The sequence below is a fragment of the Mustela erminea genome, chromosome 14 (assembly GCF_009829155.1).
Source record: "Mustela erminea isolate mMusErm1 chromosome 14, mMusErm1.Pri, whole genome shotgun sequence".
NCBI lineage: Eukaryota > Metazoa > Chordata > Mammalia > Carnivora > Mustelidae > Mustela > Mustela erminea.
The window spans coordinates 7,881,042-7,894,131 of record NC_045627.1 but is presented as its reverse complement, the minus strand read 5'-3'; the positions used below and the strand labels follow the sequence as shown (position 1 = coordinate 7,894,131).

The 13,090-nt window shown below is 51.0% G+C and overlaps 1 protein-coding gene across 4 annotated transcripts in view; it reads right to left on the bottom strand.

Moving 5' to 3' along the window:
* GPR137B (G protein-coupled receptor 137B) overlaps positions 1-13,090 on the bottom strand; it is a 49,523-nt gene that overhangs the window by 22,506 nt on the left and 13,927 nt on the right. For all 4 annotated transcript variants that reach the window (XR_004278772.1, XM_032313486.1, XM_032313484.1 and 1 more), the window contains exon 2: positions 5,470-5,519. Coding sequence is in view for 3 of the 4 variants with exons in the window: in XM_032313486.1 (XP_032169377.1) it covers positions 5,470-5,519 (50 nt within the window). In the remaining variant the exon portion in view is untranslated. The remainder of the gene's footprint in view (positions 1-5,469; positions 5,520-13,090) is intronic.

Sequence of the window (13,090 nt, the reverse complement as noted above, 5' to 3'; positions counted from 1 at the left end):
GCTTGTGTTGCCTTTCTTGCTGTGTCTCTATCAAATAAATAAAATCGTTTAAAAAACAACAACAACAACAAAAACAAAACAAACAAACAAACAAAAAAAAACGGTTTTGAAGCTAGAGTATCCTCTAAAGATGTAACAGACCGGGACGCAAAAACCTGGATGACAGGGCGCCTGGCTGGCTCAGTCATTAGGCATCTGCCTTTGGCTCAGGTCATGGTCCCAGAGTCTTGAGATTGAGCCCCATGTCGGGATCCCTGCTCGGTTGGGAACCTGCTTCTTCTTCTCCCTCTGTCTCTCCCCACTACTCGTGCTCCCTCTCTCTCTCCTGCTCTCTCTCCTGTAATAAAATCCTAAAAAAAAAAAAGACTCCTGAATGATAGTCCCAGCTCCAGACACTGTCACTGATAGGACCCATGGCAGGGGGGAGGGGACACAGGAGAGAGAGAAGTGTAAGGAAAGTGTGAAGAAGCCGGGCATAACTCGATGCCAACCGTGTGCTGCCCATGACAACTAGCACCGTCGATGTCCCCAGCTCCCTGCCGTGCCTTTCCATCTTGGATTTTCACACAATGGCAACCCAGGCTCCACCCCACCCTCCTTCCTTCCCCTCCCCCTCCCCTCAACTGCCCAGTGTGACCCAGAGACACACGGAGCCAAGACATCAGGCCAGTCTCTCCTGCCCACTGTGGGCTGTGTTTCCTCATCTACAGAAGAGAGATGAGTTCTCCCAGCCCGCCTCAAAGGGCCGCCGTGAGAATCCACTGGGTTCTGTGCCTTCTTACCGTGTCAGTCTTCTGTCCTCACCCCACGGGGCCTCACGGCCTCACCCCAGCTTCCCCTTCGGTCAGCAGCAGCTCCTAGAAAGTCTTCACATCACCCCATCACCCTCACCTCCCAGGTCATCCCCTGCAGACCCCACACTCTCCCAGGCCCCCAGGACCTACTCCCAAACCAAAAGGGGTCAGCTCTTGGTCGCCGTCTCTCCCTGCCTTCCCAGAGCCCCGCTGTCAATCACTCCACGACCCTATACCTGCCTCCCATTCCCCTGCCTGACCTGCCCCTGCACAGCCCCGGTTCCTCTTCCTCCTCCAAAGTGACGACTCTCATGCTCTCTCCTCCACCCCGTGAAACGCACTTACTCATGCATCCTCAGATATGGCCTCGGGCGCCCAGGTTCCTACTGCTCCTCTAAAGCCACCGCCCTGTCCTACATCCAGACTCACATTCCAAACAGCCCGCCACGGGAGCCCTGTCCCCTCAGACCATGTCCAAGCCTAACTCCCTAAGTTCCTGTTCCAGGACTCCTCTCGGCTTTCCTATTTCTCCGAAAGGCACCACAGTTTCTTTGTAGTTCTAAACGATAAAGATTATACCCCAGTGCTTTTTTTATGAATTTATTGATTTTCAGCATACCAGTGTACTCATTATTTTTTCACCACCCCAGTTTAACCAGCTGTCAAGTTCAACAGATTCTTTATTCCTGCTCCCCTCGTTGTGGGCCCCCCTTTCCCATCGTCACCGACTGCATGGCCTCGTGCTTCTGTCTAAAACCAACGTGACGGTGTCCAGACTGACCGCCCCCACCCTCGACTCCACTCCAGCACCCTCCAGTCCCCTATACTTCCAATCAGTCTCCAGAGCCAGGTCAACCGATGGGCGCCCCCCATCCTAACAGCCGGCCTGTGTGCTGGCCAGAAGCCCATCCAGGAGGTGTCCCCATCTCCCCATCTTTACACAAGCAGAGCTTTCTGCTTAAAACCTTCCTGCCCTTCCCTTTCTAACCTACCCTACTCCGTGAGCCTCTAGGACCACCTGCTAAACAGAATCCTATCCATCCAGTATTTTTTAGTTCTTTCTTTTTTAGTTTTTTTTTTTTTTTTTTTGAGAGGATGAGGGAGTGCTCATGCACACAGGCAGGGGGAAGGTCAAAGAGAGAGGGAGAAGCAGGTTCCCTTCCTAGCACAGAGTCTGATGACGACATGGAGCTGGATCCCAGGACCCGGGGATCATGACCTGAGCTGAACTGCCTGTTCTTGTCTCAAAGAAATCAGCTGTGTTGTGAGGCTTAAGACAACATGGGCAAAGTACTTATAATCCAACATTAAGGTCAACGTCAGAGAGAACAATCGTAAATGTGGCAAAACAACTCTGTTCTGGGAAAGGTAGATGAAAACCTACAACGGAAAACATTACTGTGTCTCCTCAGAGTTGGACGGGGTTTCTGTAGGGCAGGGCGGGGGCAGGGGCTGCACTAGATTTGGTTTCTTTCTTTCCACATGTCTCTATTCACAAACTTCCAATGCTTTTCTATTTTCTGTTTTTTTTCTAATGAGCTTATATAACTTTCATAATGAAAAAAAAAATCTTGCAAAACTTAACTCTTCCCTTGGGGCCTGCAGCTCTGGAAGAGAGATCGGGAGGTGTGGAGAGAGCGTGGGGCAGGGGTGGCGCAGAACAAATCCTATGGCAAGGGGGCATTTCCACGGCAACAGTGTTTGACCACCTGCCCCAGAATGACTACTTCTCAGCTCAAACATAGGGTCAGGATAAACAGCCTATAACGAGAAAAAAGACCAAAGGAAAAGGAAATCAGTGGGACCGGGCATCTGGGAGGATGACTCTGCTTGTGAGCCCAGAAGGATCAGCTTCACGCGGGTCTGCAAGTGCAGACAGTCGCTGAGGCCGCTGACCACAGGGCCTGGGGACCGCGGTGCCTGGCCACCGCGGTGCCTGGCCTGTGGGCTGACCATGAGCTCCATGCGCAAGAATTCTGCTCCCTCCGACGGTGAGGGGAGAGTGTCAACGGCTTGTAAAGCGTGGTTTAAATTTCTCTTCTGAGATCTGAGATTCCTTCCAGAATGGGAAAAGCAAAGCCTGGTTCGTTGTGTTTTTAACTCAAAGGTGGAGGGAAAACAATTAAAAACACCAAAAATCGGGGGCGCCTGAGTGGCTCAGTGGGTTAAAGCCTCTGCTTTCGGCTCAGGTCATGATCCCAGGGTCCTGGGATCAAGCCCCGCATCGGACTCTCTGCTCAGCAAGGAGCCTGCTTTCCTTCCTCTCTCTCTGCCTGCCTCTCTGTCTACCTGTGACCTCTGTCAAATAAATTTTTAAAAAAACAAAAAAAAAGAAAACAAAAAAAACCCGCCGAAAATCGACGTGTTCTGAGCCCCCGCTGCGCGGTATTCACGCCTCCTAAGCCAAAGACTGACAAGCAGAGCCTGGGAAAGAGAAAAACTGAATCACATGGGCACCAACTCCAGCAAAGCTGAGTGTGCGGGTGTGTCAGGGAGAGAGGGGACTTGAGGGGAAATGAAGTGGTTCTTGGTGGGGCTGAGTATAAACCATCTTCAGAGACACGGAGCGGCTACCGGAGCAGCTCGGGGGAGAAGCTGTCACCCGTTCTAGAGTGATGGCTTGTGCTTCTTTCCAAGTGAGCTGTAGTTCAGTCAGGGAAGCCAGCCTGTTCAAAAGCCAACATACCAAAGCACCTTGAGGGATAAATCATGGCCTGAAATGTCTGCAGCAACATCTAGACTAAGAGAAGTGGGGAATCGGGGCAGCTGGGGGGCTCAGTCGCTGGACATCTGCCTTCCCCTCAGGTCATGATCCCAGGGTCCTGGGATCGAGTTCCCTGCTCTGCGGTGAGCCTGCTTCCCCCTCTTCCACCCCCAGTGCCTGTGTTCCCTCTCTTGCTGTCTCTCTCTCAAAAAATAAATAAAATATTAAAAAGAAAAAGAAGTGGGGGATCAAACAGAGAAGATGGAAGATGGGCATAAACACGAATAACTCTGAGCATTTCTTTATTATGACATAGGAGTCAAGAGGCTCCTCCCACTGGACTCTCACCCTCCTGGCTTCAAGAAACTCTTCGGTCTTCTCCAGCCTGAACATCTCACCCAGCTGAATTTCTCCTGGTGTTCTCTCTCCATCTCCGCAAACCCCCTCCCACTGAAAACAGCCCATCCTGGTGTCTGCACTTCGGTTCCAGGATCAAGAACTGCACCCCCCACACACACACTCCCTCACATCTAATGGACCCTACCGCCCAAGGCTCAGAGGCTGAAAACTTCTGAACCAGCCTTCCTTTCTGACCAGTGCTTTCATATTCCACTTCTATGAGAAACCGCATTACCTCAGCTTCAACCAACCACTTCCAAGGTAAGACCAGCTCCACGATCCAATCAGAATCTCTTCCTCCTTCCCAGTCTTCACCCATTCTTGGCTCCCCAGTCCCCAGGTTGATCCATATTTCTAGTCAAGAGGCTGGAGGGTTAGATTACGGGTGTGGAGGAAAGGCCAGCTATTTTCTTACCAGAGAAGGGAAGAGATTATGTACTTGGAATTGCCCCTTTAAAGGGTTCTCCTTCAGACCAACATATTTTCATGGTGGACTGTCAAGTCCCAGCTGAGTAGTCTAGTAGAAACATGCACCAAACTACCCAAAAAGTAGTTAACAAAGACTTCAAGTTTAGGTGAGAAAAACTAACATGGCGCCCTGAGTCTCATGACTTCTCTCTTGGTGCCAGTACTGTCGTATTACTTTCTGAATTTCAGTTTCTTTGGATATAAAATGGAGATCAAAATAGACATTTTCATGATCTTAGAAGTTCTCATCATAAGAAACAACAAATTTTGTAACCATGTTCGGTAATAGATGTTAACTAGACTTACTGAAGTGGTCATTTTGCAATAGGCCAATATCAAATCATCCTGTGGGATACTGGAAACTAATATAATGTTGTATGTCAATTATATCTCGAGAAAAATACACTTTCAGAATTTTAAATAAAAAGTGTTCATAAATTTAAAATTACATATTTAAATAAAATACAATATGCACACATTTTTACATATTTTTAAAGCCACAAAATAATTAAATTTTCATTTTGATTCAAGAAGGTAAGTGGCCGAAATTGCTTTCCCAGAAATGTCTGCTCATGGCACTGGAGCTCGCCTGGGCAGGGACATCAGAACGCCACACAGCTGCCCCATGTCTTCTGAATGCCTTGCATCCTTTCCCCTTTGACCAAGTCTGACCATTCTTTAAGCCACCGGTTTCTTTGCTCTTGGGGGTGCTGGGGTCACAGACCTCTAAAAATTTGGGGAAACCTACAACCTTCTCTATAGGAAAAACAAGCCTATCCACCCCTTCATGTAAACTTGCCACATAATTTAAGGCGCTCCCTTCCAGGTTACGAGCCCACCCTTTCAACCCAGCACTGACTGACTTTCCACGAAACTCCTGTGGCTCTCACAGTACACAACAGACCAGGCCAGAGACTGCCCAATACCCCAAACATCATCTGCTTCATCGGATTCTGGGAGTTTCAGCATTGTTCAGGATACCTGCACAGGGTGTTGGCTCCTCAAGAACACAAGCTACATTTCTGCCTCAGGCTGCCTAACCAAGTCCTAAATAGTCGAAAATATATTTTCCAAATGAGGATGGAAATCCCCCCAGGTACTTACCGGTATTTGAGTAATTCTGGAGAATATTTTGACTTGGCTTTGAAAATCACCTGCAACGACAGACAGCATCAGAGCTGGGACACAGTATACTGTCACCAACAGCCCAGCACCATCCCTCGCAAGTCCTCTTTCCCTTTACACCAGCCACCAGGGCCTGGTTCTGAAACTGAGACGTCGGCTTTGTGAGACTGTTTGTTAAGCTAAAGACTCTTCAAGCTCTCCACACAGTTCCAAAAGTAAAGATATTTATTAAGTGCCTGCCTTCAGCATCCTGACTGAGGCCCGCATCGGGCTCTGCACTCAATGGGAAGGCTCCGTCTCCCTCTCCCATTCACCCTGTTTTCTGTTCTTTCTCTCGCTGTCTCTCTCCATCAAATAAATAAAATATATATTTTTTAAATAATGGAAAGGGTGGGGCGCCTGGGTGACTCAGTGGGTTAGACCTCTGCCTTCAGCTCAGGTCATGATCTCAGGGTCCTGGGACTGAGCCCCGCATTGGGCTCCCTGCTCAGTGGAGAGCCTGCTTCCTCCTCTCTCTCTCTGCCTGCCTCTCTGCCTACTTGTGATCTCTGTCTGTCAAGTAAATAAATAAAATCTTAAAAGAAAAAAAAATTTTTAAATAATGGAAAGGGTTAAAGGGGGGGGGGGGTAAAGGTATTACTGGTCTACCACAGCCAAGTACTTCTCTTAATAAGATTCACACCTGTACTTCCCCTAAAGATCAACAGTCCGCCCTCACCCTTCCTTAGAATTTTCACTGGCATCAAATCTGTGTTGTTTGAACGTAAGCGTCCACCCACAGAGGTCTCAAGTTCGGCAGCCTACTTCCAAAGTCTGTGGGCTATCGAAGCATCAAATGACCATTATTTACAGGAGAAAACATCATGTGTCGGAATCTCTCCACATCTTTCATGTGCTGCCCCATCGCCGATTATGTCCACACAGGGCACAGCGGCCAGCCTGGCAGAGCCTCTGAGGAGGCAGAGGAGAGGGAAGGTAGGTGGCAGCTCCCACTCCAGCCCCAGCTGCGACGTGGTCTCTATGGCCACAGCACGTGCACGTGGGGGCTTCTGAGGCAAGGGCAGGTGGCCCCCAGGGGTGTTGGGGGGCTGGCCGGGGGACTGAGATGGGGTAATGTGCTCATGGCTGTGCTCTCCCCAGATCCCTGGTGTCCATGGGGTGGGGGCAACCCTGAAAGAAGGGCGAAGCCCCTGCTGTGGATCGTATCGGGACCCATGTCCCCTGCTGCCCAGCAAGGCCTCTGCACTGAGTTCCCAGACCTGCTCCCAGCCTGGCCTGGCCCTGGCCCCTCTTGGACCCACCCCTCCCCACCAACCTAACACACGCTCTCCCACTTCTCAGCTCTTTTTGCGTTCGGGGCTTCTCCCACATTTTGCTCAGTGCCTGAAAATAGCTAACGGACTGACACATTGCCCGAGCTGGATGGAGGGAAGGACAAGGGAGAACAGGGTGGGCAGCGTGAGAGCGGGGTAAGGGAGGAGAGAACAGGCAGCTCTGGGACCTCTGAGGCCACACAGGAGTTAAATATCATTGCCCCCCTGCCTCAGGAAGACTCAGTGAGAAATATGTGTGCAAGAGGGATATCTGAAGTAACCCCAGGAGATTCTTTGGTGGATCCCAAGTATGTGGCTAAGCGTGCTGACGCGGAGGTCATAGGGAGCCTCCATGGGGACTCTTTGGGTCAGTTTCCAGAATACATCTGCAACAGGAGAAGCCATTTCCCTTGGGGGCCTTCTAAAAGGCATTCCCCTGAGGACCCTCAGTAGGTAATTCTGACTTATATGTGCACAAGAGCCACTGTGGAAAACAGTATGGAGAGCCTTCAAAACATTTAAGAAGAAAGATCATATAATCTGGTAATTCCACTACCGGGTATTTACCCAAAGACAACGAAAACACTCATTTGAAAAGATATCTGCGCCCCTATGTTCACTGCAGCATTATTTCCAACAGCCAAGATATGGAAGCAACCTAAGAATCCCCTGACAGATGACTGGATAAAGAAGACAGGGTATGTATACACAATGGAATATTACTTGGTCTTAAAAAAGAATGAAATTTGCCATTTGCAACAACGTGGATGGACGTATGGGGTATTATGCTAAGTGAGATAAGTCAGAGAAAGACAAGGACTGTATGATTTCACATCGATGGGGCATCTGAAAAAAACAAAAACAAACAAGCAGACTCTGCAATGCAGCAAAACTGGTGGTGGCCAGAGGAGAGGTGGGTGGGGGGATGGGTAAAATAGGTGATGGGGTTTAAGATGTACAAGCTTTCAGTTATAAAATAAATAACTCACAGAGATGAAAAGTACAGCACAGGGAAGATGGTCGCTATTGCAATGACGTGGGACGGTGACAGATGGTGACCACACTCATGGTGAGCACGGAGTAATGCACAGACTTGCCCAATCACTATGTTGTACACCTGAAACTATTATAACACTGTGTGTCAATTATACTTCAATTAAAGGGGAAGAAGGAATCACCTGGGGAACTTGCTAAAGATGCAAATCCCACAGCCCCACCTAGGGAGGACTCTGGGGAGGGGCCCAGGAACCTCCATGTCACTAAATTCCCCAGCCCAGGTGATTCTGACTCAGCTAGTCCAAGGACCACCGCTTGAGTAGCTTCGCAACCATTCACTTACAACACACGGAAAGAGGCGATCGCAGTAACCGGATGACACGGAGAGTCAGGGCACAGTGCAGAGATCAGGGGATGCTGGGGGTCCACGGACAGCCCCCCAGCCAGACCTCCCTCCGATGTCCAGTCACGCACTGCCACGAGAGACTCTCAGGAACAGACTCCGTATCTGGGGAGCAGGACACGCAGATACTCCCACAGACTTTACAGGAAACAAATCTACCCATCCCCCTGCCCCCACTTAAACCACACTTTCCAAGCTTCATAGGTAAGCATTCTGAACCTACAAATGATTTTGCTTCTGACATGACTTCTGTATCTGTCCCACACTGTTTTTTGAAAGAAGTAGGAAGTAGGAGTTGACATTACAAATAAATTGAAATGTCTGGTAATTAGACAAATATGTGGCAAAGGACACTGCCCTTACTGTAAAGGGGTCCTTAGTCCGGCTTCACCTGACAATCTCCCCTGGGATTTTAGGCAAGTCCCATCAGCTTTGGTGTTTCTCTGTAGCCTTTAAGGAGAAATGTTACAAAACAACCTCTCTTAGGAACAGATTAATGCGGGACTCCAAAGATTTGCTACAAAATATGACCGTTTCACGCAACACAGAACAATCGTTTTGGAAAAATTCTCATTAAATAGTACTTGGGGACCTTGCTTTTAATAATTCTTTATTATTTAAAAATGCTAGTATTTTTTAACTAAGAATACACAGATATTGGGCATCTAAGTTGGTTAAGCATCTGCTTTAGCTCAGGTCATGATGCTGAGGTCCTGGGATCCAGCCTCACATTGGGCTCTCGACTTGGAGGGGAGCCTGCCCCTCCCTCTCGTCTGCCTGCTGCTCCTCCTGCTTGTGCTCTCTCTCTCATTCTTGGTAAAATAAATAAATAAAATCTTAAAAAAAAAAAAAGAATTCACAGACATCAAAGCACAGAGAAAACACTACAGTATTTTTAAAAAGTGCCTGACCTTGTCAATATGCAAATATTTTTAATACTGTGCCACACTTAGTGGGCTTGGTTGGTGGTGGGTAACTTCAGCCCGAGTGACTCACCCGCCAGGCCTACCCCGGTGCTCCCAGGCACGGCCCAAGCACACTCCACAGGACAGCATCCCCCAGACAGGGGACAACGAGGGGGTCACAACCAACTCAGCTCTGTGCAAAGCGCTAGCAGAACTGAGAGAAAACTGTGACAGTCCTGCCTTCAACAGGCCTACAGCTAGAAAGGAAAGACCTAGAGGTGACGAGCCGGGACGCAGACCAGAAGGCTGCAGCCTCCGCTGGTCTGAGCTCAGGCAGCGAGCAGGTGGGCACCACCTCGTGGGGGGCACCTTGGCCTCCTCCATGCCCAGCCCCCACAGCCCCATCCGCACATGTTCCGCTGGGAGTGGACTGCACAGAGCCAGGTGCGGGAGGCCGGCGTCCAAGGCCAGCCCGGACCTGGAACACCCTTCCTGGAACACAGGGAAGGACAGGGTTTCCAGCTGTGATGGTCAAATACACGGTCTAGCATGTAAGCCTTGTCGGCAATCACGCGCTCTGCCCCAACGCCTCCCCTTGCACACACTTACTCTAAGCCAGGGCTTCTCAGGGCGTTCCTACAGAATTGAGAACTAATAAATGCTCCTAGAAATTAAGCATCAAATGATCAAATAAATTTAGAAACTGCTAGGCTACATGGTTTTCCCACAGGGAATTTCTCAGTCTTTAAAGAACTGCTGCAAACCATCAAGAAAACATGTAGCACGCAGCAGTTTTCCGAACTTACTTGGCCATTTACAGTCTTCTGAGTGTTCTGAGGAACAGAGTTTGGGAAACACTGCCCTAGCCACCAAGCATGGACAGACACTGCCCATGCCACTGTTCACCAGAGCCTTAGTAAAAGTCACGGTGATTGTAACACAACAAAGAAGGGTAACTTTAAAACAATACTCAGACACCCCCCCCATTATGCAGGGCCACCAGCCATGCAGCCCCCAGAGCTCGAGGGGTCTATGGGTGAGGCGTTCCACCCTGAGGGGGCTCGGAGCCTCACCCACAGAGTTCAAACTCATCCCTGCTTGGACAGGGAAAGTCGTCACCAGGGAAAGACACAACCTGATCTTGAGTAAATCATCTGATGCTCTCGAAACTAACAGCCAAAGTGACAACCACATCAAAAGACAAGCCTGACCAGGATTTGTAAAACTCAATCCACAGCCAATCATCCGTGACACATCTAGGTCTTAATGCAGCTGGGTGTACTCAAGCTGAGAAAATCCTCCTTTATTCTTCAAGTTAATTCTTAATGTTAAGGTCCTTCAAGTTGCACTTAAATTCCTGGCATTTTTTAACTGCAATGTATGTATACACACAGGCACACACGCCCCCACACACGTACAAATACATATGCACATTTTTACAACACAGTGTCTGCCTCCGTTACTTAAGGTGTATAAATATCCGGATCGAGTCTCCAGGAAAATAAATCCAAACTCTCCTACTCACCCCCACCCCAATCTGTGCTTCAAGAGATGTCATTGAATGTTGATTCATGCCCAGAACTGGAGCTAAATGCGCTGGGTAAGTGCTGATCTCTGGCCTGCTGGAGGTCCCTTATCTCACTGCCCATCTCCTACGGTCTGCACTGGCTCCACCGCAGCAGGGCCTGGGCTGGGAGGAGGCAGCTCCTGAGGGAGAGGCAGACGAAGATAAATCACCCGTCCCTACTTTATGGCGCTCCTTACAGCATGGGTTCTGCCTGTTTGATACAAAACCAGACCCATAAAATCGGAGAGGACGAAGACAGAGACCGTGAGAGAAGCTGAGGAACATTTTTTTTTAAGATTATTTATTTATTTATTTGACAGACAGAGATCACAAGTAGGCAAGGGAGGCAGGTGGCAGAGAGAGAAGATGAGGCAGGCTCCCTGCTGAGCAGAGAGCCGGACACGGGGCTCGATCCCAGGATCCTGGGATCATGACCTGAGCCGAAGGCAGCGGCTTAACCGACTGAGCTACCCAGGCGCCCCAGCTGAGGAACATTTGAGGCTGGACGAAAACTCGTGCCATTCTCGGGTTCAGACTGACGGGGCACAGACCAGGTCAGCAACGTGGTTCGCGGAATCTGGATTCGAGAACTAAAGATAAGAAAGAGCTGGTCTCTGACCTCAAGAAACTCACAAGCAGACACACACACACCAGAGGTGGGAGGAGGGCAGAAAGGTGTGAGGTGATCTGAGGAGGTGGGGGGAGATGTGGACAGGTGTGAGGGGGTGTGAAAAGGTGTGGGGAGGTGCAAGGAGGCATGAAGTGGTGCAGGGAGCTGCAGGGAGGGGTGAGGAGGTGTGAGGAGGTGTGAGGGGATTTCTGGAGGTGTGAGGTGTGAGGGGTAGGGGGAGGTGTGAGAAGACAGGAGATAGTGTGGAGAGGTATGCAGAGGCATGAGGAGGTGTGACAGGATGTGGGAAGGCATGAGAAGTGTGAGGGGGTATGAGGAGATATGAGGTGGGAGGTATAAGGGGGCAGATGAGGTATGATGAGGCATGAGCTCAGGTAAGAGAGAGTGTGGGGAGGTGAGAGATGGGAAGTGGGAGGGGGCATGCGAGGGTGTGAGGAGACATGATATGGCACGAGGAGGCATGAGACAGGGAGGTGTGAGGAAAGGAGGCTGCTGGGCAAGGGGCACTTCAGCACCCTGGGGAGGGCAGTGTCACAGCCATAGGGCTAGGCCGTGAGGCAGCGGCCAAGGCTGGGAAGGCCCGTTGGGCCTGGGCAGCGGGACGCAAGAGGATGGGATGGGGGTGACCCAGTCAGCAATCAGGGTGCAGGGGTGAGGATGAGATGCAAAGGGCCTCTGTGGGCTGAGCAGGAAGGGGAGACAGAGGCAAATCAAAGACAGAAGGTAAGTGAGGAATGGTCCGGTCGGGGGTCAGGGAGACACAGGGAGTGACCACTCAGGCTACAGCGTTTCTTTCGGGGCTGATGAAAATCTTCCAAAATCGGCAGCGGGAAGGCTGCGCAAGGCTGAGACTACAGCGTCCCTGAAACGGGGCGCCGCCTGGAAGGGGGGGGTGTCCCCACAAACACGCAGGAGCGACAGGGAATGAGCAGCGGAGCAGGGATGGAGGGGCCTGGGCGGGGCCAGGCCGAGCAGGGGGGGAAGGGGAGCACTGCAGGCGGGGGTGCTCTGGGGGAATGAAAGAGGGAGGCCCCGCACAGGGGCTGGGACCATGGTTTTAGGATGGGGAGACCCAGACAATGAGAAGGGCTCTGGGTGTCAGACTGAGGGAGGGAGAAGCCGGACAGCAGAGAGCGGTGGATGGTGCCCCAGAGGGAGGCAGACGGCAAGAAACTGAGGGGGCCCAAGAGCGGTCGCAGAGACGGCCGGTGGCCCTGGAGGACTGTGCGGTCTGGCTGGAACCCTGATGTGCAGGGACAGTCCGAGGTGCTTCCTGGGGAAAGAGAAAGGTGAACAAAGGGACCAGGTCTTTCCCTGCTGTCCCGTTGATGTGTACAGCATCGGGGAGATCGGGGAGAACAGCGGGGTTTTCCAGAGCGGTCACCGCCGTGAGGTCTGGAGCGCAGGGCGGGGTAGGAGCGGTGGCCACTTCCCTCAGAAACTGCCGCTGCCTCTCAGAAAGACAGCATTTCCCCTCGCAGATGCCTGTGGTCTCAGCATCACTTCCACTGCAGTATAAAGTCCCGCCCAAAACTGTACCACAGGAAGAAAGCTGGGTAACTTCCCAAGAGGTCATCCAGGACTGCAGACACCACCGTGAGCCATCCTGGCCCCTCGGGTTCTGATTTAAGACCAGGTTCCAGGGAGGCAAGAGGGGAAGCTGGAAGCCCCGGCAGACCCCTGAGGCTGCAGCAGAATGTGAGCAACCCCTGGTCCACCTGCAGGCCTGCCTTGGGGGCCGTCGGTAACCCCAGGTCCCTTGCACCACCTTTCAGAGGATGCCAG